Consider the following 23,130-nt stretch of genomic DNA (forward strand, 5'->3'; position numbering starts at 1 on the left):
GCGTAACGTGTCTTGAGACGATTTTCCGTCGTTGGACGAACGATGTTACTTGTATGAACAGCACCGATAATCGTATCCAATTTAATCGATCGATTAAAATGTCTAACCCAACGTGACACACGACTCTTTTCAGAACTGCTTTTTCTTTCACCATAGAATACATTTGGTACACGATTTTACAACAGACAATCGATAAGTGACACGCACAGATTGTGGTAGATTTTTAGTAGTTTTTTGTACTTTAAGGGAAAATCAACCCTTTCAGATATTACTGTTTATAATTGATTAATGAGGACATCAAAATCCAAATAACTCCATTAATTCTACTGTCATGAAAACTACCCATAATAAATTTAACAAAAAAATGTGTCCCAATAAATAATCCCACTGTTATATCCAATCTCAATACACAAAAAAGAAATGAGAAAAAGTATAATTATATAGAATACAAGTTATAGTATAAAATTTCTTGATGTAATTATTTCAGACTTCAGAGGTGTAGGTAAGGAGTATGTAACTTCTAAAGTCACGGAGGGTTAATCTGGATTACGATATCGTAAATGACTTCTTCAGTGTGTATTCAAGCAAATCATTTTATGAAGAATTCGTTCGAAGATTTAAAACATTTTTGTGGGTGAAATTCGCGCAAAACGCTTCTTGGATTTTCCCGGGAACGGAGTTTCATCCTGGAAGGGGATGAAAAGATGAGAGCGCACAGTGCTGCCAAACAGGTCGATACGGCGCCCGCGCTCATTCTCCACCTACATGTCTTCTGGGATGGACCCGTGCTGATTCTGCAACTTGACGAAACATGTCAAGAAGCAGAGTCTCGTGTTCAGTGTCGTCGATCGACGCGACAGTGTCACCAAAAAGTCGACGAAATTATAAACCAAACACAAAGGGTTGTTAGTGTTGAGTGATTCGCTTATTTTTGTTACCATTTGTGCAGGTACATGGCACCTGAGCAGAATTATGAGACAAATATCATGACACTTCGAGAATAATTGTATTGTTAGTACTTTATAAAAGTTATACAAGATGGGGACTTGATTTGCAGTGTATCAGGTTCGCTCTTTTTAATTTTCATTTCGGAGAATTAGTGGTGTTACGTGATTCGTTTGTTTTTGTTATCATCCGTGCAGATACATTGTTATTGTAATAATAAAGATTGAGCAAAACTATGAGACAAATATCGTGACACTTCGAGAATAATTTTACTGTTTGTAGTTTATAAAAGTTATGCAAGATGGGGACCCGATTTGCAGCGTGTAAGTATGTTTTCTTACTCTTTTTGATTGTCATATGAAGAAAAATAATTGCAATTTAAGAGCAACCGAGTGTTTTTATTAGTATCTGTCCTGTAGGTGCTTGTAAGATTAAGACTTTTAGCTTTAAAATCTTGAAAACATTTAGGTTCTAAGTATACGATAAAATATGTACCAGTTTTATTTAATTCAATTAAATTGTAGAATGATCAGGGTCTTCGATTTTTACACGTGTGTTCTTCCATCAGATTCGCTGAAGTTGACCAGTCTTCACGACTATTATCAACGACTTCTTCACGGCAGTCAACCTGTACCCTCTGGCTTCGACATGGCAAATACAGTGAAATTTTTCTCCCAAACATTACTGTGTAAGAACTTCAATTCCGCTACGTTGAATCGATACTTGATTTGTTTTTTATTTCCAGCTCTACTGAAAGAAGTTCGCGAAGCCCCCCTCGAAATGGTCAGGGCGCAGAAATTCGATGTAGAACGAATGGCACTTTACCCCACTTTGGATTACAAGCAGTTGTACAACGCTCTGACTCAGCTGATGGACGTCGTTCCCTCCATTCACATTGGTTTGCAAGGTCTGACCACGAGGATCGCTGCTTCTACTTCGCTCATTCCTATTTTCTTTCGCAAGAACTATATTTTTACTATTTATTTATTATATTTTCCAAGCATTACCCCTTTTTTAATCGATCACAAAATATTTAAAACACTGATTTTTCAGCATTTGGTCAGGCACTTCTGCAATGTCTCGCGTGTCTACTGCCTTTCCTCGATCACGATCTGATCGACAACGTGCCATACTTGGCAGCCAGTGCGATCTCTGTACTTCCTGTGGAACTTCACCAAGAGATCGTCAACTATCTCTGTTTTTACATCCTGCCGTTCAGTATCAGTGAGTGTTCCGTTTCCTCGATTCGTGAAATAATTCTGACACGATCGTAAATTCAATATATCCCTCATATTGTAGCAAGGAAAACCGAAGATGGGTCGGAAAACGCTGCTAGCCAGTCCATAGCCGCCGTGATCATGATGATCTTTCAGTATTCCAGCAATCCAGGTATAAAATTTAAATAAGCAACTTTTCAACTGAGAATCACAGTGTTGCTTCTCTTTTTGCAATCTGATCGAGTCAACCAGGTTAATTTCTGAGGCTCTAGAAGAAGCGAGGCAATACTGCAACAGCTTCTCAAATCGTTAGATCGTCTATTAGATAGTTCATAGAATGCTTTTTCAGCGCACCATTGCCAACTGCTGGAGTGTCTGATGGCGCTGAAACCTGGCGTGGTGAAAGACATCCTCTGCGTGGTTGCTTACGGTACTGCGCCAGCAAGAGCATCCGCTGCTAAATTGCTCTTCTACTACTGGCCATCTTTCAATCCGAATCTCTTCGACCGTAGAGCGGTTTTAATGAAATTCGCGAGTACGTGTATTCCAAAGATCGCTCGAGTCTTCGCCATAATGCAAGAACGAGGCTCACCGTTCGCTTCGAATATAATTTCAGACGATCTCACGCCTTTCGTCTGTCAAAGAGACTCCTGCCCTAACGCTGGCAACGCTGAAGCCGGAAAAGTCTGCTACGATCATCGAATATCCATCACATTCGCGACGGAAACACCGCCTCCGATCTATCTTTGCATCGAGTGCGCGAACGAGATCCACAGGGAGCATCCGAATCAAATGTTCTACGATATTTTACACCCCATGCAACAGGTGTCCATGATATGCGAGAACAAGGCGAGTTGGAAGAGTCGTAACAAGAATGACTCAAAGAATCGAGAAATGTTTTTATAAAACTAGAATGAAGCTAATTTGAGGGATGAGATAGGTTTGAAATTTTTAAACAAGCTTCGACCACATTGTAGAACTGCAGAGCCACCGACAAGTCAGCGATCAGCGTCTGCTTCTCGACCGAATGCGCCAGCTACAATGGCAACCACCCCATACGCTACTGTCAGCAGTGTCACAACATCAGGCACAACAATCGTCGTGGCGGCGATCACGTGTATCACATGGCGTTGCCTCACATCTCGCAGCTGGACTCTCAAACTCAGACCTACATGGTCCAGGCGATCGTCAGGTGAGAGACGTCGGTTGTTTTTCATCCTCTGTTGTGTCTGCTGAGAAATCGTGTACCGCTTACCGTTCGAGCGAAATGGGAACGGAGAATGGAAACTGGATAAGAAACACTCAGTTGTTCTGATTTGCACGAGTTTGACGAGACGATGTCATACGCGGAGGGAAGAGAACTCGGTGGAAACTAGTCTATGAAAGGATCAACTCGAGATAGAGTTCAGGGAAACTCTTCCGCCTCTTCTTATTTTTCCCGATAGTTTGGCAGTGTATATTAAATACTATACAGAGCTGAAAAAGTGACGAACAAAAGATTTTGCTGATATTTTCTTATCCAAGATACGGTGTAGACGTTCCATTGCTATTACCAGATCATACTGTTAATGGAATATGCTACAACGAATCATTGGGATCAGTGTTTTGTCTCTTCCCTCCGACGTTTCGTCCATGTCGAAGTACGTTTTGCGAGAGGATAGTTTTTTTGATGACTCGAACGAATGTGACGCACGTTGATGCAGTTCGATTGGTTCTGCTCGTGTTTACCAACCCGCAGATCGCGACCATCGAATGTTTACAAGCGCGAATCAAAGAGCGAATTAATAACTTTTTAACGCGAAGTTTATTATTATGCCCATCGCTTAAAGTATTCATGGATTAACGAAACTATTGGAACAATTCGTCACGGGCACAGGTCGCTAACGATGGTTGTTAATCACTAACTACGATATATTTAACCCTCGATTTGTTCGAAAAAAAAACACGATGACGCGTACTAACGAATGATCGCAGGATCATTGTTGCTTTGCGTGTTTGTTCGTGCTGGTCCATCCTGCTTGGTAAGACATTGTAGTCACGTTTATTGGGGGTCCAGAAAACGTCTGAGAGAGTCTAGAACTGTGTTCGCGATAGCATCAGTAAGTGTTGATCGTCTTCCACTAAACGTGGTTACCAAATGCTCGGTATTTTGTCTTTTGAATACTCACGAAAATGGACGAGATATCGCGAGCAGGATTTCACAGCTACAAATAATTTAAGCGACGATGTTTCAACTTCAGTGAGTCATGTGGATTTTTTCTTTGTAATTAATATATCCTGCACGCGTATCTCGATCAACTGTTGCCGCTAGAACCGCCATGCTTCTGAAGATTCTGAGACTGTAGTGTGAAAAAGTTAGCAAAGACATTGCAAATGCAAAATTAGAAGCTCGTTTTACAGATAAAAGGTCATCTTAAATTTCAGTAAAACTACAGATGATCAGATAAAAAATTCTTGACAAATTGATTAGCTTATGAACGAGACTTGTGATTCAAATTCTAATAAGTTGTAAGTACATTCTTACCACAAGATGATACTTGTACTACTAATAAACTGAACAGTCGAACATTTTCAAAAGTAGAATAATAAACTTATTAGGAAATAGAGACTGGGATAGCCCAAATATTGAACTAACCGATTTAGAAATTCTGGAAAGAAGTAAATGTAAGTTTAGCTGAAAGAGAACGATAGGTTAGTACTGCGGATGTATTTACAATGCCTATAAACTGGTCAGGATGCAGGTCTGGAGAGTGGAACAATAAAATCGGTTCAAAGAAGTCTCAGACGCTCGAAGCTGGTCGTTTTAGCGCGGACAAGTTTTTCTCTGACTGTCCAAGTGGCCGCGTAAGACACGTGACTTTGAAGCATTCGCCCACAGTAGAGCATAGGAAAAGTGCACCTTAAAAGTTGCATTGCGCCTTACCGAGGACACCGTGCACGTCCTGGATACTACACACCAGCTCCTGGTACCGTTCCACAAATAAAAACAGACCTACTGGTGCAGGCTTGAATAGATACCCATTACCTGAGACACACTGGTATGCTGCATGCACATGAACACGATTTTAATGGAACGTTCGAACCTATTTTTATTATTTACCGTCGTTGTCGCGATCGATAATTGGTTAACAGTGATCAACTTGTCGCGATTTCCTTCTATCTTCTGTACATAATTTCGAAATCACAAAGAACAGTGAACGTCGAGTTTCAAAACACTTCGATAGTACAATTTTGTTTTCTCGATTTAGACAAAGGACAAAATGCAATTTTCTGCAAGATTTTTACATCATAAATTATTACCTGTTCTTAGCCATACTTTTGCAAGATGATTTTCGATTTGCATTCACGTAGTTTTAATATTGTAATTGGCATGAACCCCCTTAATAGTTAGAACACGAAACCTGATAAATTGTAGTTACTGTTACTCGAAATACTAATTGGTTATTAGTCTATCGTCAACTTTCAAAGATCACATCTTCATCATTGTAAATTTATCGATATAAATCCCAGAAGATCGCGATCTGACGTCGCGTCTGCTCCGATAGACGTTGTGGTCGAACTAGACCGATCAGTTCTCCGTCATCTTTTCCAGAAACATGCCTGAATCATTGATCGACATTGTCGCAGGAAGTAATTTTTCATGAATTTTTTCACGATCAAAATGCTCGATTGACTCTCATCGTTACTCGATTCACCACGAATCCCTAAAGTTTCACGAAGGATGAACTCGATCCTGAAGGAATTCAAATCACTATTGAACGTGGAAGCTGTGACTCTTCGACGTTTGATGCCCTTTTATCTTTTGAATCGCTTAAAATTGTTAGCAAACGCATGAAATAACAAGAAATCTAGTTCATTTATCCCTGTTGCAATAATTGCTCGTTAAATATTGGAAATATTGGTCGCTCGAGGTCACTCCCTACTTGTACGTATCGTATTAAATACGATATCCAGTGTTACATCATTAAAATTTGCAAATAAGTGATTCAGGGGCGGAGCAAAGCACCGAGAGGCGGAGCTAAGACTCGAGAGGCGGAGCAATGGGACAGTGGATGGTGGGAATAGCTTCCAAGTGACCTCCAGCGGACAATATTTTCTGTCCAAACGCAACTATTATCCTCTTAGCCTCTTTATTTCTTCGATCTACTCTCTTTTTCCATAAAATGTTCCGCGTGCAACTTGAGTCGAACGAACGCGAATTTTCCTAACGTCTGACAATTTTAAGCGAAAGCGCCACAGAGAATGTCGATTCCATCAAAGCTCAAGAGTCCATCAGATTTTCCAAAAACTAGCCTACCGAAAATTGCACATCACCGAGCCGACCACAGCCAGACGTGACCGCAGATCGTGTCATGCATCATCCGCATAAGCGTTCCTCTTTACTTGCAGCCTGCTTAAGGAAGCTGAACCGCTAAGTATGGATAGTAATCGAGACATCTCGGAAATAAATACTAATAAGGGCAGCACAGGATTCCCAGGAGGCGGAGCCAGCAGCGGTGGTGGCGCTAGTGGCGGGGGCGGCGCCGGTAGCGGTGGTGGGGGACAGTACGATCCGTCGACGCTGGAGGAGAGGCAGCTTCTTGGAAGATACGGTGTCTGGCTGCTGGTGGGGCTTTGCAACCCGAACCAGGATACCTCGGTCGAAATTCTCGGGCGTTTATTGTCAATGCTATTTCATTGGTTTCATGTTACTGCCTACTCTTTCGATGGTACTAAAAAAAGCCTTATGCACCTTATCTTTTCTGTTGGTAATTTAACACTTCGCATATATACACTTATGACGTAGACGTAGAAGACGTAGGTAGTGATGGGCAGCCGATACTCTGCGTTTCTCTTGGACACTTTTGAGCACAACAGTGATGCAAATTGCGTTTCGAGTCTAAACAGGTCTTAGTATTTAAAAAAGTCGAATGAATATCTTGATCGTTCTTAATATGTGGCGGTTGGTCCTTGTGCTCAAAGTGATTCGAAGCCTCTCGAGCCCATCACTAGACGTAGGTAGTCTCTGGCCGCGATCGTAGGCACATTCGAGTGGACCAACAACTCTTACGCCACCTTGCAGACGCTGATTGTTTTTGTTCTTTCGTCACTTTGCCTTATCTCGTTCCATGTTTTATATATTTTCACGCAACTTAACCGTTAAGTTAATTATTTTTGAAAACTCTAACGGGAAAGATACAGGCAGCTAAAGTGAATTTAAGGCAAAATGGCGGTTTCGAAAGAAACAAAAACCGAATCTTCTCTGTACGACTTGTGGGTAAACATTCATGTATACGTGTTCGTGCTTTCGTAACGTCGGTGTTTTTCCAAGCTTAACTGTTAACCCTTTGCTGTTCGACACGTTTCGACTAAATAGCTTCTGTGTTGCCCGATCTTTCGTCTCTGAAAATTCTGTGACCCCGTTTTTGGTGTCCCTGTAAATCGTACCAGTAAATAAGTGTATTCGATGTTTCCCATCTCGTGGCACGCTGTACCCAACTCTTTTCGCAGAGGCGTCAGCTCTGGAGATACTGAACTTTTCTTTGATCTATTTCGCTGCTTCCTACTTTATCGTTTCTATTCTATTTTTGTTCTTTAACTTTCTATCGTTGTAGTTGTTGCAAGCATCTAGAAATGTTCTTCTCTTGTGAGTAGAGATTCTGTCATGATCATTTCAATTTTCTACGGTATCGAGTACTTAGAACGATTTCTTAGCGACCATGTAATATTAGAGATTCGATTTCTGTGAGTTTTCGAGTAAACGTAGATACGATTCGATGATAGAACAGTAAGACTTTCCTTGTCTGCTTAGTTGGCGCCTGTGCGTTCTCGCGTACACATTTTGAAGAAAACTGTTGCCTCTGCGTGTGCATGCCACATACACACGAGTACCGCTGGAACGATATGCGTTTGTGTATTTAATTGAATGCTCTTTTTGGTCACGGGAACCTCAAGTGAGAAGGGACAAGAGTGCGTCTGCGTCGCGGCTGATCGAGTCTCTAGTCATCGATGCATAGAATCTGTGGATCTTTTATTATCCAATGACAAATCGTATCTCGTGGCAAAATAATTCTATTTTCACGCTGACGATCCACGATGTTTCTATGCATCGAAGTAGTGATCCCGTAATGGGAATAGAAAAATTAAACAACACGACCTTACGAAGAATCCTCGGATCGATGAATTATACTAAAATCCGTTTGAACGCGTTTCACTTGCGTCGAATCGAGTTTTAACGAACCTTCTCGCATGCCACGTGACACAGCCAACACAGATTTAATCAGCTTTTACATTGTTAAATTGTTCCTCTGTTTTCGATGTGTCCCGAAATTCGCTACTGTATTGCGTTTTCGAATTCATCTACTTTAACACGCGATTCGCTCGTAACATTTCAACGAATTTCAATCTCACCGCTCATTTCGAACGCGCGTCAATGGATTCGCGGTTCCTCCCAACAAAAATCTTCGCGGGAACGAGGTCTGATTCGGCTGGGGACTTCGCAGGGCAAGCGGAGAGCGCGCTGGAGAAGTTGAAAACCGAATACGTTTGCGGCTGGCTGGCGGAAGTGATGAAGACGCACTACGAGGTCTTCATCTCCTGTCTTCTGCCGCATCCGGCGGACTATGTTCGCGTCGGTGGCCACTGGTACGAATTATGATTAAAAGCTCGACATTCACTAGAGAATAACAAATTTGGGTAGACGATGAGGACAATTTTCGATGAACGTTAATATTATTCAAAACGCTGATCAGAGTGACTTCAATGCGCGGATAAAATGACGACCCGAAATTCTGATGTTAGAAACGTGAAAATTCTTAATTGTAATTTAGGGAAACACTGGCTTCGAGGACGTCGCATCTTAAAGATGGGCTGAATCGACTGTTCTGTTTGGTGCCCTACGAAGTGATCACGTCGGATGTGTGGGACTACGTGATGCCACATTGGATGGAAGCAATGGTGAACGATGTCCCGGAACACGAGCTCCACGAGTTAAAGATGATTTTATGGTATGGAATAAAATTTTATCTGGATTGGATAAAAATAGAGATCGAAGAAAGCTTCAATTTTCAACTACTAATTCCAGCAAAATCCTGGATAGAGACATGAGCCCTCTAGGGTTCGACGCGAAAAAGATGTACAACTTCGTGGCGAAGCGGTTCGTCAACACCTGCGCGAAGGTGCAAGAGCAGGCGCTGAACTGGTTGCAAACACTGACCATGCTGGAGATCAGCATTCCTCTCTGTCAACTGTTCTCGATGTTCAGCGACGGCGTCGCCGTCATGGGTGCCATGAATACCACCGAGTCCGAGCAGAAGCCCAGCAAGGGGTCGAAGAAGGAGGACGAGGACGGAAACGCTATATGTACGCACAAAATAAATAATTGATTTACAATTACTCTGAAGTTTCGAAAAACGTGTGCGTTCAGTTGTAGAAAACGAGTCGGGGAAATCAACACCACTGTCCGACGACATGGTCCCGACACCTAGACACATGGAGTTCACAACCAACGCTGAACTGAACCTATCCTGTTGCATACTCATGCTGGACATACTACTGAAGCAGGTAAAATTACGTAGAAGACTGTAAAATTGTAATGTAGAGACGAAACAATTCTGAAGAAAGATGTTAGCTAGCTCGAATAACCAAGAACCGGATAACAATGTTATATTTACCGTTCCTGAGAAAACTAGAGAGACTTTTACTATAGAAAGAATTTATAAGAAGATATAGAAAATTCTCATCGCGAAAGATTGACACCGAGTTGTGTGAAATGTTGAAGATGGAGCTTCAGAACATAGACAAGCACACGGGGATCAACACGTGGGTGTGCAGGGACGCGTGCCACCTGATGAAGTCCATCGTCGCCTCGAACTGGAACAGCTGTCACGTGTGCAGCGCGGACAGTTACGATGCCGAGTGCACTTACTGCGAGTCCAGAGTGATCTGGCATCAACTGTGCCTGCAGTTGGTCACGTACATGGCGCCGGAAAATCCAGCTTACCCGCCTGACGTGAGTTCGTTAGGCCACGGGCCTGAAATAACCATGATCGCGGCGCGTTCGAACAAGTAGATCACTGAATCAGCGTTCGACGCTCACGCGATGTTTCTGGCACTTTCAGCTCCGTGACATCTTGCGTCTAAATGAGGACAGAACCAAAAGTAGAGACGCGCCTTTTTTAATGAGTCACGTATCAAATCATAGGTCTCGAACTATTTCGGAAACACCACCATTGATTTTTCAAATAATCGTATTCGATAAACTTAACCCTTTGCGCTCCACTGGCTATGGCGACAAACGTAATACGTAGACTCGATTCAAGATTGGGAAATATATGAATAAAATTTAAATTATAGGTATTTATAAATTTGTTTGTTTTTAGAAGTCACATTACATTATTCATGTTAATAGAGATTCTCGTAGTGCAAGGGGTTAACAAACGATCTGCTTCGACTCTAACATTTGTGGATGATTATCAGAAAATCGTGGACGAAACCGCGGAGGATCACGGTCGGAAGAGCCCGGAGGCTTCGAGGAAAGGCGACTCGAAATCTGATGTGGTGATCAGTATGCCGCCTACGGAAATGCACTCAGTGGGTGGTGTGCTCGTCCACATGCCGCAGGTATGTCCCTAGAACGTTGTCCTTGACATGATCGGAATCTGTATACGCGATATGTTACACCGCCTAAAAGAAATGACACACTCGTCTGTCTCCCTATTTCCGTGCGAAACACTTCTATGCAACAACAAACTGTAGCATGCTCTTCGTCTAAACTGTGTGTGCCTATCTCTGTCTCTTCTTCTTCCACTGCGAAATGGCGTTGCGTGACCACTGACACGGTAGGCTAATCTATGTGGCCAGGGTTAGCTATTTTGATCGTTTATATCAGTTCTTCGGACAGATCATGACAGCCACTGTAGAGACAGTTTCGGAGCAACTGGATCTCGCTGCCATCATGCCTACGGAGAAGGTCACGTCAGCCGTCGCCAGAGCCGTCACTTTGTCGGAGACCGACGTTGGTAAGTACACTTATGTTCCCATTAAATAATCGTACATCTAACATCTGATAAAATCAAATGAGAATATTTGACATCGCGCTCGTATTCTTTTGAATTATAAACGTTGAACTTTCGAAGGACAAATATTGCAAACCCCTTAATCAGAGCCTGTTCGTAGCATTTCAAACGAAAGAAGCTTATCGATCGTCTGAACCCTTATGTCCAGTGTCTGGTCATACAGGGAGTTATTCTACTTCGGTGAATTAATTGCTACCTTTGAATAAAAGAAGCCCATCGATCGGCGTGAGACCGCGCGTCCGCCGTCTGGCCACGCAGGGACTCGTTCTACTTCGAGGCATTAGAGAACAGCCTCTAACGAGTTTAGCGCCGCGGCTAAACTCATTATACCGGACCTTTGTTTCAGCAACCGCGACGGTGAACGTGGCGAAACCGCGGCTAATCGGAGAGAACGATCAGCCGGTGAACCTAAGTCCGGAAAACGAAACGGACGATTTCTTGTACACCTCCGTTGGGAAGTTCAGGTTCAACATCGAGGATCTTCCTGAACAATTGCAGTACATACACAAACTGCTAAAGGTGGGGTACGAGTCTCATTCCGAAACGATGTAATTTATCTTTTTCCTTTTCTCGTGCAGGAAATAATGACGATCGAGAAGCCTGACATACTCTACTACATGCTTCAATGTTTGAACGTGATGTGCCTCTATGGCGACGCCTTCAATATAGCGGTGAAGGATTACAAAGGATTCTTCATATGGTGGCAGGAGAATCTACTCATAAAGAAGTAAAATCTTGAATCTTCGGTCTGCAAACTTTGATAAATCATGGACGACAATTTATTTGAGATATTTTCCTTGTGCTTGTAGTCTGTGGGAACTCCTCAATGCTGAACATTCGCATATTGCGCAAGTTACCGTGCCATTATTGCTCCATTGTATTACGCTGCCATCCGGAACCCGTACATTCTGGTGTCTGATCCAGGAAGAATTCCATAACACTGATTGGCGTGTTCGATTCGTGGCAGGTACGAAGAGCCAATACAATTCATTTCGTAGTTGCAAAGATAAACAAGCTCATTAAATCACGTTCATGACATCGAATGCCCATGCGCCAAATTAAGGCCACTTCCTCTTCTACGAATTATGCCAGAATACGACATCTATGTTTGCATCAGCGCTATATTTGTACGGAGCTGACATTTTATTCCACTTGAATTCATCCAACTGATTCGCAGAATAATTTGGCGACGTGTCCGCCCAGCAGATTTAGGATGAAATGTTAATAGATTGCAGACATTGATAGTTATATTGCCATTCTTAGACATACAACGCAGCATTAGTTAGCATTCTTGTGCTATGATGATAGAAACCAAGTAGTAGGGATAGTGATCTGCTTAATTTTATACAGACTATAGCAGGTCCATTAAAGAACATTTCCAAGATGAATTTTTATATTCATTGATACTCAACAGTCGAAAGGGTCACGCTGATCGCGAGATTCATGGATTCCACTCCGCTGCGAAACGTGATGACCTTGCAAGCTGCACTGGCGAACGCGTTCTGTTATCTGATCGCCAGCATGGACGACAGTAACGTGTACGTCGCTCAGAGAGCCACCCTGTATCTTGGTACCATTCACGACACAGCTATGAGGGTAAGATTCGCACGGATCCTTGCATTTCTTGAGAAATCGTGTCAACGTCCTCCACTGAGTTCGATCATTTTTTAGTCACTGATCCTCTGCTTGGAGACCCAATTCGACACGGAGATAGAGGACCGGCCTATAGTGTTGCAATCGCTGTACCAACTTCACAACAGTCTCAGCGACAGACACATTCTCACCTGGGAGTTTTTCTTGAATCGCTTCGACGCCCTCTTCCTCGAAGCTCAGATCAAATTGGAAAGGTCTGGAGATATACCCTACCTGCGCGGTCAGTTCTGATATCGATTGAGATCGAAACTATCTTCAGAAAGAGAATCTTAGAGAGTAGCTGTCGATCGATACTTCTAAGGCACTAATGGACAAACTGTTCCGTAGACCTTCGAAATACGGACACGAGCAGCGAGATCTTTATGAAGAAGCTACACAGAGCCCAAGAAGCCTTGTCGCAATCGGATGGTAACGGAACCAACCCGATAAAGACGCTGAGTGCAAGTTTCGGTGCCAAGTGGCCCTATAAGCGCACTATGCCTGCACCCACGTCCATGATTTCTCGACAGGACACCAAGCCAGGTAGAAGAAACATAACAGCTACGGAAAGTGTAACGTAATCCATTCCACGCTAGGTGCTCAGGTATATCCATCATTATGTGGTCACACGAACCATAGCAGTTTAAAGGAAAGGTTAACTCATCCGGTTAACTGAAGAACTAATTACAATTAGATCACAGACAGGCTATATTCCTAAGCTAGAAGTAATATCAGGCTAGATCGTAGATCTACCAAGCTCTGAAGGCACTGTTAGTAACAGTTTGATCCATAAAAGAATCAGGCGATTGAATGACTCCTAGATTTCTTAAATTCTAGGTACCTCGATGCATTGGTCGAGCTAAGAAAATTCATAATTTCGAAAAATACCTAAATTGCGGTATCGCGCAAGGCATTCTGATTCTTTAATGGTTCCCGTACACTTTCACGCCTGATCCACGTAGCTATAGAGTCAATGAACGCTAATCAGTCGTCCGAAACCGATGATCAAACTACTTCACACCCTGATCGTAGACGTGTTTCTGACTTGTTCCACTTCCTGCATCGTGCAGAAAAGGAAAAGGTGTACAGCCGGCAATACTCGGCGCCTATGCTGAAGCGCAAGAGCTCCAGATTCGGACTGGGTCAGTTGCTGGGGTCCACCCCACCTAATAACAGTATACCAGGTAGAGTAGTGTTTGCCGTAGCCTTAGACGTCGCATTCCATATGTGTTACACGTAAATGTTTCCCTCCTCTCCTCTGTATACGCGATCTGTGATCATATTTTTGAGGATGTCAAAGGATACGTGTGTGTTCGGTGTGGAACATGTGGTAAGTCTGATCGTTGATCAGCCTTTCGAGACAGCTTTTACTTTTACCATTCTATACCTATCGAGTGACTCGAAAGATTGTTGATCTCTCATAGTTGGGAGAATGTTTGGAACTCGAGTATCACTATAAGTATTTATTGATGACCGAGTAAGTTTTATTTCAGGACAAAGTAAATTTGTTACGCTGGAATCAGTTTTATTCCTCCTCTTTTCAATACCATTTATTGCTACCTAGTCTAGACCTTGGCGTTGATTGCAGCATGAACGCGTTTAAATAGCACATAGTGTGTACAAATTTATATGTAGATTTCATCATAATTATGCATTGCAAATACTGCAAACATTGTTGTAATCTGATGAAAAGAAATTGGTCGTTCAAAGATAATGTTATCGCAATGATACTATGTGGATACATATGAAGTTCTATCTAACTGAGTAAACATGAATTTATTGAGTGATTTTAATCGTCCAGTTGATTTTCATCTGACTATAATGTAAATGCACGTAGTAAGATAAGTTCGATTGTTATTGTCAGGTATCATGAATGATCACAATCATTATTTTGATGTCAGTGATTAAACACTATGCTTGTGCATGGTCGTTGACAATGAACGATGAATTAAATGAAATATGAATGCAAGGGAAATAGAAGATTCTATTTTTAACACGACTAACAATTCATCTTTTTATCGCATAGTCGTATTAAAACTTTTGTCAAATTTTTTCCAACAATATTTTGTAGAACGAATTTTTGCATTTGATCGAATTCCCATGGGACGAGAATGCACCTTAATGTCAGTGACTATTACAGATGGGCATATCCATTCGCTCAACATGGTCGACGAGGCTAGCGCGTTACCAGGATGCACCCACAAAATCGTCGATTTCGAAGAGCTAGATAAAGAAACGATGCATTTATTGGTTTTCCTTTTGATGCAGTTTCTTTCCAGGCAGGATCAGGTACGATGATGAATTTCGATCAAATTGATAGAAACCAGTATTGACCATAAACGTCGAACACTCAGGCTTTTCCAACGGACGAGAAGCCACTCTCGAAGACGCAAGGGATCGTGCTGCGCCACTTGTACCTTTTGTTAGGGTACAACCAAACTGAACGCACTTTTCACACTTTTCCGCAACGCCTACGGTACGGAACTTCATCGATGATCGTTTGTCGAGTAAAACGCTTCTAATTAGTAACTGAAATTATTCCACGATTCGTTCCAGAGTGTCGCCGGTTTTTAATGTATTCATCGCGAACCTCCCTCAACTCCTGGACCAAAATCACGTAATGGGATGGGTGATGACGCCTCCAGTTCTAGCCATCTTGCAACACTGCCCTTGTCCCCCACAAGGTATACCTTCTTCGGATCATCAAGCTCCAACATACAGCCTTTGGTACCTCGAACCCCAGAACAGGCGTTCTTGGTTGATGTCTCTTCTCGTGATACTTTACAAGGTGAGATGGATGACTTCTAAAACGATCCTCATCGTACTCGATTCGTGTATATAAACACAATGATTTATTCAGTGCCAGTATGGTCAACAACCGTGGTGCAGTCAGCTACAGGTTTTAATCAAGATCGTGTTAAACACGCTTGACATGCAGCATCATCAATGCAAGAGGATCCCGGCTACGGTGGTCATGGGTGCTCCACCTTCCAGATCACGTGGTAATTTCACGATAATTTTATTAAATTAAGAACCGTCAACGAGTGACACTGTTTAAAAAACGACTATTGTCACTGACAGACGTATCTCAACCGTCCCTTGGTGTGGACCACGACTTAGCGGCCAGCACTATGGGAGAAATGAACGCTGAGAGTCCTCCAATAAGGACACCAATGGTCTCGGTGCACCAACGTAGCCCGGGAGCCACGCACAGTCAAATGGCGACTCACTGGGAAGAAAGTACACCGTCGTGTCGTTACACAAACAAGCATTCCAGGTCATTTTATTTATACCACTGTGTCTTATACCACTGCATCTTAGATGATACCATATAGATTCTCTTGGAGACGGTAGAGCATTAGGCTACTTTAGTTTGGAATGTTTTTTCTCATCAACACATTCGTGGATTCTGCACTGTCATGAACATTTCATTAATCTACTTCTGAAGAATCTCATTGAGAATATATTGAGAAAAAACAATACTGAAATAACAATACTAGCAGCCCTAGACTATCTGAAATCATAATCTAACGGAACATATAGTACAACAGTTAGACTAGTAGTCCCCAGAACTTCTTAGACGTTTGCAACAACACCACCTCAGATCCAAAGAGCAAGAATGTCGATTGTCTGTCGTCACGAAGTAGTGTATCATACACCAATAAACGAAAATAAGAAAATAATGGACTAGCGGATCCATCGTGTATCTTTAAATGTTGCATTCACGAAATAGTACAAGGTTAGATCATCTTAGAGTATCTTATCGATAGTACCCAGGACCCAGAGAGTACATCACATGTGCCTGTGCTTACATTAGTAGCTGCTTGTTATAATTTCCGCTATTGTGAATGCTCTGCAAAGCTACTCGAGCAATACGGATGATACGGAGTCCGAGCTGGCTGCAATACCCGAGAGCCCAAAATCTGACAGCACGTTACATGGCAGCAGTGGTGGGTCGCTCGGTGAACTGGAGGACAGCCCAGCTGCGGTCACTAGAAGCGTGTCTCTTCATGGTCCGAGAACTTCGACCGCGATCGACATAGTGACTAAATCGGAGTGGAGTAGCCAGAACGCTAATAAGAAAACGGACGTAGTTTCCAGACCTACTTGGTTCTTAGGAAGCGAAGACGATTCTCATCAAGTACCTGTTTAATTTTACTGTTGTCCGTACAGTAGTGCGCGATTGAATTATCAAGTATTTTTGTGATTCACTGATAAGATTCTCCAAAGATCCTACGCCATTCAACCGAGCATTACTGTACTGCTACTATTTTGCAATAATCTGACGCTTATCGGTGCTATTTATCAAGCAGAGTACGAAAGCTGGGCCCCAAAAGAAATGGAGTGTACACGAGGGAGTAAAAATGATGGTGACGAGCTCGTTTCTAGGTGGACAGCCAGATTTCCAAAAATACAGCCCTGTGGCAAGGGCTCTCTCTGAGTTAGTGCCGGAGAAAGGAGGCCCGGAAAAGGGGATTCTGGAGAAAGCGGTAACAGAGAAGCCAGTGTTGGAGAAAACGATTCAGGAGAAGAGCGTCACTGTGCAAGTAGCTTTCAATGGAGACGCGGTGTCATCCAAACCTTTTGGCCTGACCGAAACTGCTCTTGTTATTGCTACTGGGACGTCTCAAGCTCAAAAGTAACGCCTTGAAAATTAAATTAAAATCCTGAAGGAGTGGAATATGCGAGTGAAAAGTATCCACGTTGCAGACACGAGCCACCAAAAGAGAAGCCAACGACCGCGACCTCCAGTAATTCGGACTCGCCGAGTTCCAAACACTTGGGTAGACAGAAACGGATAGATCAACCTGTGACTGTGCCGTCCCCGGTGTCTCCGAGTCAAGTGGTGACGGTTACCAGTAGCGATCAGTCGAGTTCGTCAGCGGTCAGCCCGATCTCGTCTCAAGTCACTAGCACGGAAAACGGCCAACATACCGGCTGGAACGACATCCCTCATCCCTTAACAACGCCGACGGTTGAGCGTTTACTACCAATTGGCACTACGACTCGTCCTACGGGTAAACACTTTGGAATGTTATACTCTGTAAAAGGAATATAGTGAGTTTATCAAGGGTATAGTCAATCCTACGCACTATATTCCTTCTAAGAATTATACAATCATTCGTGACAGACTATACAAATATGTTGACGTCGTAGGACCACGTCCCACTCAACGTATCCTGCGTTGCGAAGACACATGTGGGTCGCCAGAGTCACCTTTATCAAAGATGAACGTCTTGACAGTCAGTGAGTGATGAGTAAAATCAGAGAGACTAGTAAATAAGTAAATGATTCGACCGGATTTGAGTAGGATCTTAATGACGGAGGGATCATGTTTATTAGGTTCCTCGTTCGATCAGGACAGCGAGACCTGCATGTCTAGTGACATCACGAGTCCCAGAAGTACGTCTCAATTGGAATTCCCTACGCCTGAACGCCTTCTACCCATTGGCCCGCATAGAGACTTCAGTGGCTTGGTCGAACACGTTCGTCAAGCTCTTGGTGTCCAAGAAATCGAAGGTATCAAGCTTGCTATTTCATAGTCGACAAAATTGTAACTTTTTGGTGATAGTTGATGTCTTATTCCACGTTTCAGATTCTAATAAATTCATCAATGGGAATGGGAATGGAAACAAAGGCGACGGATTGGCGCCAGTGAAGCAAGATAGTACAACTTCCGAGAACATGGTACTCCATTGGCTTTTCATATCTACAGAACAATCACTTTCTAACTTAGTGGAAATGAAATTAAGCCTTTTAAGTGTTGGACCACAACAAAAGACTTCTATTCTGAACTGATTCAATCAAAATCGTTATATAACTTGATGTTTCAGTCAGCATCGCTAGTGCCAACATCGAACGAGGTACACTCTAGTAGGTCGGCAAGTCCAAGAAGACTGATCAAGCAAGTAGCTTTAGAATCACCACCTCCGATGCCGGATCCCTTAGATTATCCCTGTCGTTCCTTCGACCATGATCGAAAGACGAAGATACAAGATCACGTACGCATTCAGCGCGATAGGCCTCGGAAAGGTGCTATCAAAGCACAGGATACACCGATTACGAGGCGCACGGAATCTTGGTACGAGATTTTAAAGCACGGTCAACAATTTTGTGGAAAATTCGAGAAAAGTATCTGTTATTATTTTCACCAATTTCCAGGCCGGGTCCTCAATTGCAACCCAATTTCGACACTGCCTCGCAACAGGCCTATCATGCCGATTTCAACCTGAAGCAGAGCTTGTTTCGTATTGGAGACGATTGCATTTACGAGAGGTATTCGCGTTGCGATTGTAACGCTAGGAGTTTGTTTTCCGTATGCAAATGTAACTTGGATTCGTTGTAGGTGTTCGGAATGTGGGACGATAAAGGAAGAATACTCTGACGAAGAACTCGGCCTTTGCATCATCAACTTGGGTACATTTGTTCATCGCGAGCCGTCCTTAGCAGCGCCTCTTCTACCAGAGATTCTGAGGGTCATCACAAAGTCGGTTGAACAGTTCATTCAGGCATACTTTTTGTTACATAAACGATACGATGTCCAGACATTTTCTTTTTAATATTATTTTTTGGGATATCTGCAGAGTGGCCTTAAACGCAATGTATCCTTGGCAAAGCGAGACCAACATGCACCTTCCAGGTGGCGCGATTAGTGTGGCGCATCAGTTCCTCCGTTGCGTTCTTCACCAATTGGCGCCTAACGGTGTATTTATGCAGATGTTCCAAACGCACTTGAACGGTACATTCTATGGACTTCAATTTTCCTGTCAAAACTATATGACAAGCATCCAATGACACTAATCCGTCTGTACCATTTATCGTTCAGAGTCTACGAGGATGCAGTTCTTTAAAAGCGTTGCTCAAGCTCTGGTCGATTTCAACGAACTAAATCCAATTGCACCTTTGCAGCTAGTACTTGAGGTAACATAACACATTTGCTGGGCGCAGAGGAACTTTATGAAGCAACTGAAGTGTAATCATTTTCGTTTCAGGCTTTAAACGCAAAGAAATCTTTGCCAACGGAAAGACTGCCAGTGATACTATATAATATAGCGTGCTACTTGGACTGTCTGCCATTGGAAGCAGGTCTGGGTCCAGGTGCAACAACCTGGAACGGACTGTTGGCACAATTTGACAGCCTCTTTCGAAGACTCGTTTTGATGCTTTCTTCTATCGAGGACACCACGCCGTTGTTAAGAATTATGATATCTTTATTAAAGGTTCCAGGAATCCAACAATCAAAGGTATTTATTCAGCCTACCAGGTCGTAAATTGCACATCATTATCATTATAACGCCAATCGTTGCCGCTTTTGAAAAGACGTTAAATACTGCAAAATATTACACCGATCCGGTGTAATAACAATAATAGTCAGGCATTCTCGATGACGAGAAGCCATTTGAACATCGTTTGCAAAAGATTTACGACGTGTTTTAAGTTTATGGTCACGGTTCGTTTCGTTACGAAAATTCCTCGATCATCTTAAAGATCTTTCAATTTCTCAGTCTAAGTATCAGTTATCGTAACACTAAAGCACGAGGACGTGTTTACAGGGAATGCTGGACCCGTTCGCCAAAGTATTGAGCTACGCCATACAAAACTCCACGATACGATACAGCTACCTGACGGACTTATGCTATCTCTGTCACAGAGGATTTACCCGCGACAGGGACAAGCACTTCTTCGGCAGGACGATTGTGTTCGAACTGATTCAAGCCATGAAATTCAAGACCACCATTCCAGACTCCAATTTCCTTTTGCTTCTACACTTCGTGCTTCAGGTAAATCGATAGTATCAACGCACGATAGAAGTCAGATCGATAGTTTGACACCCAAAACGTTAAATCTTTAGGACATTGGAGGATCGTTGCCTAACACAATCGCCCTGGAGAACATTCACACGGATATGTCGCCGATCTACAATACTAACGCCTCAGAGTCCCTGAAGAACCAGCTGGCAGATGTCCTAGACTTCTTGGCTGATTTTCATACCCTGAGCAAAGTGAAGGTAACGATTGCAACAGTCTGTGCTTTCCTGTTTCTCAACCGAAATTGAGAAACACAAATACTATTATATTTTTTTATATCTTATTCTATACCGTTCGTGCCAGATCGATTTCAAAATTTCGTCGCCATACTGCGCTTAACAAATCAATACACGTTCTGCCTATTGACACCGAAATGATGAAGAAATTCATTATTAAATTATACAAACTTCTTTGATTGCTTAGAGTTACAGCAAAGGCATGCAGGCAGGACTGAACGAGGACACGTTGGGTGGTATATTAAAGTGTGGTCTCGCGCAATACGTGGCATTGGAAATTACGAGGGGCAATAACAGGGAGAACAGAGCAGTGCTCCGTTATCTACCGTGGCTCAACAGCGCCCCTTCTATGATACCCCAAGGGTAAATAAACTATTATAGTAAAATAAGTATAACCGCAAATAGAATTAAATTCTAATCCTGTATTAAGTCTAGGTCGTGGTACCGTGTCGATTTTATGGTTCTTGTAGTATATGGTTTAAGTATTATGGGCACACTCAATTGATATGGAAAATCATACCATTAAGGATAAAAATGAAACGTGCACTTACTTCAATAGGTCTGGATTAGGTAGACAAAGTGTTCAAAGGTCATTCTTGGGGTTTTGATGCCTGAGACTCAAATGTGCTTCAGTTTACAGCCACACTGTAGCAATTGATGCCTCTGTTTAGTGCTCGCGAGTACGTCGACTGCATAGGGCACATTAGGCTGCTATCCTGGCTTCTGTTGGGCTCTCTCACACATACGGCAATGTATGCTGGCAACAACAACACGCAGAGCCACGGGCCATCGATCCCGACGGCACAACCAATACCCCAGGAAGTGTCCTGTCATGTTGCGGATCACGTGCAAGTGATATTTTCTGGGTTCCCTGAACAATCCAAGGCGTCAGTTCTGCACATGTCCTCGTTGTTCCATGCGTTTATACTTTGCCAGGTAAGTCCACATCGCTATTACGAAAGTAACAGAAAACAATGACTTTTACTCCATGTTAGCTTTTTTTTTACACGAAGAGTATCATAATTATCTGTTCAGTTGTGGACTATGTATCTGGAAGAGCTGTCGAAAAATAATCCATCGAACAGCGAGGGACATAATATCACGATGAACATATTGCTGGAGTTTTGGGGCAAGATAACGCCTTGCATACTGCAACTGGTTGGGTGTTCGAGAGTCGTAAGTAGTTTGCTACATAAATAGAGTATACTATATATAAAAGTATATTTTTGAACCTTCACACTAAGTTCATACTAAGTATTTAGTTTAAAAAATGTGTATTCAATAACGATTATGAATGAAAAATTTGTATTTGTAGCTGGCTGAGATGGTTAACTTGCATTTCTTAAGTTTATTGGAAGCACTTCTCGAGTGCGGGTCCATTTTGCTGAGCAAATTACTACCACTCTGGAGCCCCATTTTGTATTCGCGTCACGTTCAGGTTCTGATATAATTTCTTTAAATATTTATTTAAGATAACTATCGGAATAAAACTAGTTTTAACGAAAGACATTTTTATGTTCAGCTACCAGGGCATCTGCAAGTGCGTTTGCAAAATTGTCGAGACTTTCCACCGAACAAGATGACGGAGCATTTCGCCTCATCCCGTCGTGAATCTAATGCCACGCTTTTGCGATGGTTGCATCGACTGCAATTTAAGATGGGCCAAATAGAAATGCAGTCTTCTACAGCCACACAATTTTACTCGATTTAGAATGGACACACAGAGATTCGTTTAATTAATAAGATGTTAAATGTTGCATTGTTTAAGACGTATGTTGTATTAGTGCGTGTACTAAAATCGTAATTTATTTATTGTTACGAAATATATTTATTATATTGAATATCAGGTATTCAGTTATTTGTCTTGTTAGTTTTATTCGTGAAACTTAAGGTATGAGAATTGTTCTTTTATAATCAAAGGCTTTAAAGTTTGCTGCCAAGTATGTAACATAGGGAAGACGCGAAATATCTAGCAATTTCGATTTCGTACACATCACAGAAGTTATCCCGAAATTTGTTATGTTTTCGATAAAACACGATAACAGAATTTACGTTAAATGGCATGCAATCAATCTTGATAAGACTGTTAGTCATCCTACATAATACGTCCAAAGAATTTAAATAACATCGATAAAAATGCGTCTAGGGAATTTTTTCAATAACTGTGTTTAATAGTGTCATTTAATTATATTTGACACTTCTAATTCTTTACTAATACAGGAATATGAACTCGAAT

General features: G+C 42.3%; 1 protein-coding gene across 1 annotated transcript; it reads left to right on the forward strand.

Annotated features, from left to right (window-relative positions):
- The first annotated feature begins 778 nt into the window (after window positions 1–778).
- LOC122400654 (protein unc-79 homolog) lies at window positions 779–22,608 on the forward strand. The gene is made up of 47 exons (XM_043402204.1): window positions 779–1,268; window positions 1,514–1,633; window positions 1,691–1,852; window positions 1,999–2,169; window positions 2,245–2,334; window positions 2,512–2,697; window positions 2,779–3,011; window positions 3,140–3,354; window positions 6,552–6,910; window positions 8,645–8,786; window positions 8,972–9,148; window positions 9,226–9,503; window positions 9,568–9,704; window positions 9,922–10,152; window positions 10,620–10,763; window positions 11,032–11,161; window positions 11,565–11,737; window positions 11,797–11,945; window positions 12,028–12,185; window positions 12,633–12,814; window positions 12,890–13,091; window positions 13,199–13,393; window positions 13,921–14,034; window positions 14,991–15,139; window positions 15,205–15,326; window positions 15,407–15,638; window positions 15,711–15,852; window positions 15,932–16,127; window positions 16,712–16,991; window positions 17,161–17,489; window positions 17,561–17,868; window positions 18,008–18,097; window positions 18,194–18,370; window positions 18,447–18,538; window positions 18,685–18,932; window positions 19,013–19,126; window positions 19,197–19,337; window positions 19,435–19,589; window positions 19,677–19,771; window positions 19,843–20,094; window positions 20,404–20,631; window positions 20,703–20,858; window positions 21,082–21,257; window positions 21,566–21,830; window positions 21,930–22,070; window positions 22,210–22,332; window positions 22,417–22,608. The coding sequence occupies exons 1-47, from the start codon at window positions 1,247–1,249 to the stop codon at window positions 22,603–22,605; spliced, it is 8,370 nt and encodes a 2,789-aa protein (XP_043258139.1). The 5' UTR covers window positions 779–1,246; the 3' UTR covers window positions 22,606–22,608.
- The last annotated feature ends 522 nt before the right edge of the window (window positions 22,609–23,130 follow it).

The sequence above is a fragment of the Colletes gigas genome, unplaced genomic scaffold (genome assembly GCF_013123115.1).
Source record: "Colletes gigas isolate AHSC1104 unplaced genomic scaffold, ASM1312311v1 Colletes_gigas_Sc00019, whole genome shotgun sequence".
Classification (NCBI taxonomy): domain Eukaryota; kingdom Metazoa; phylum Arthropoda; class Insecta; order Hymenoptera; family Colletidae; genus Colletes; species Colletes gigas.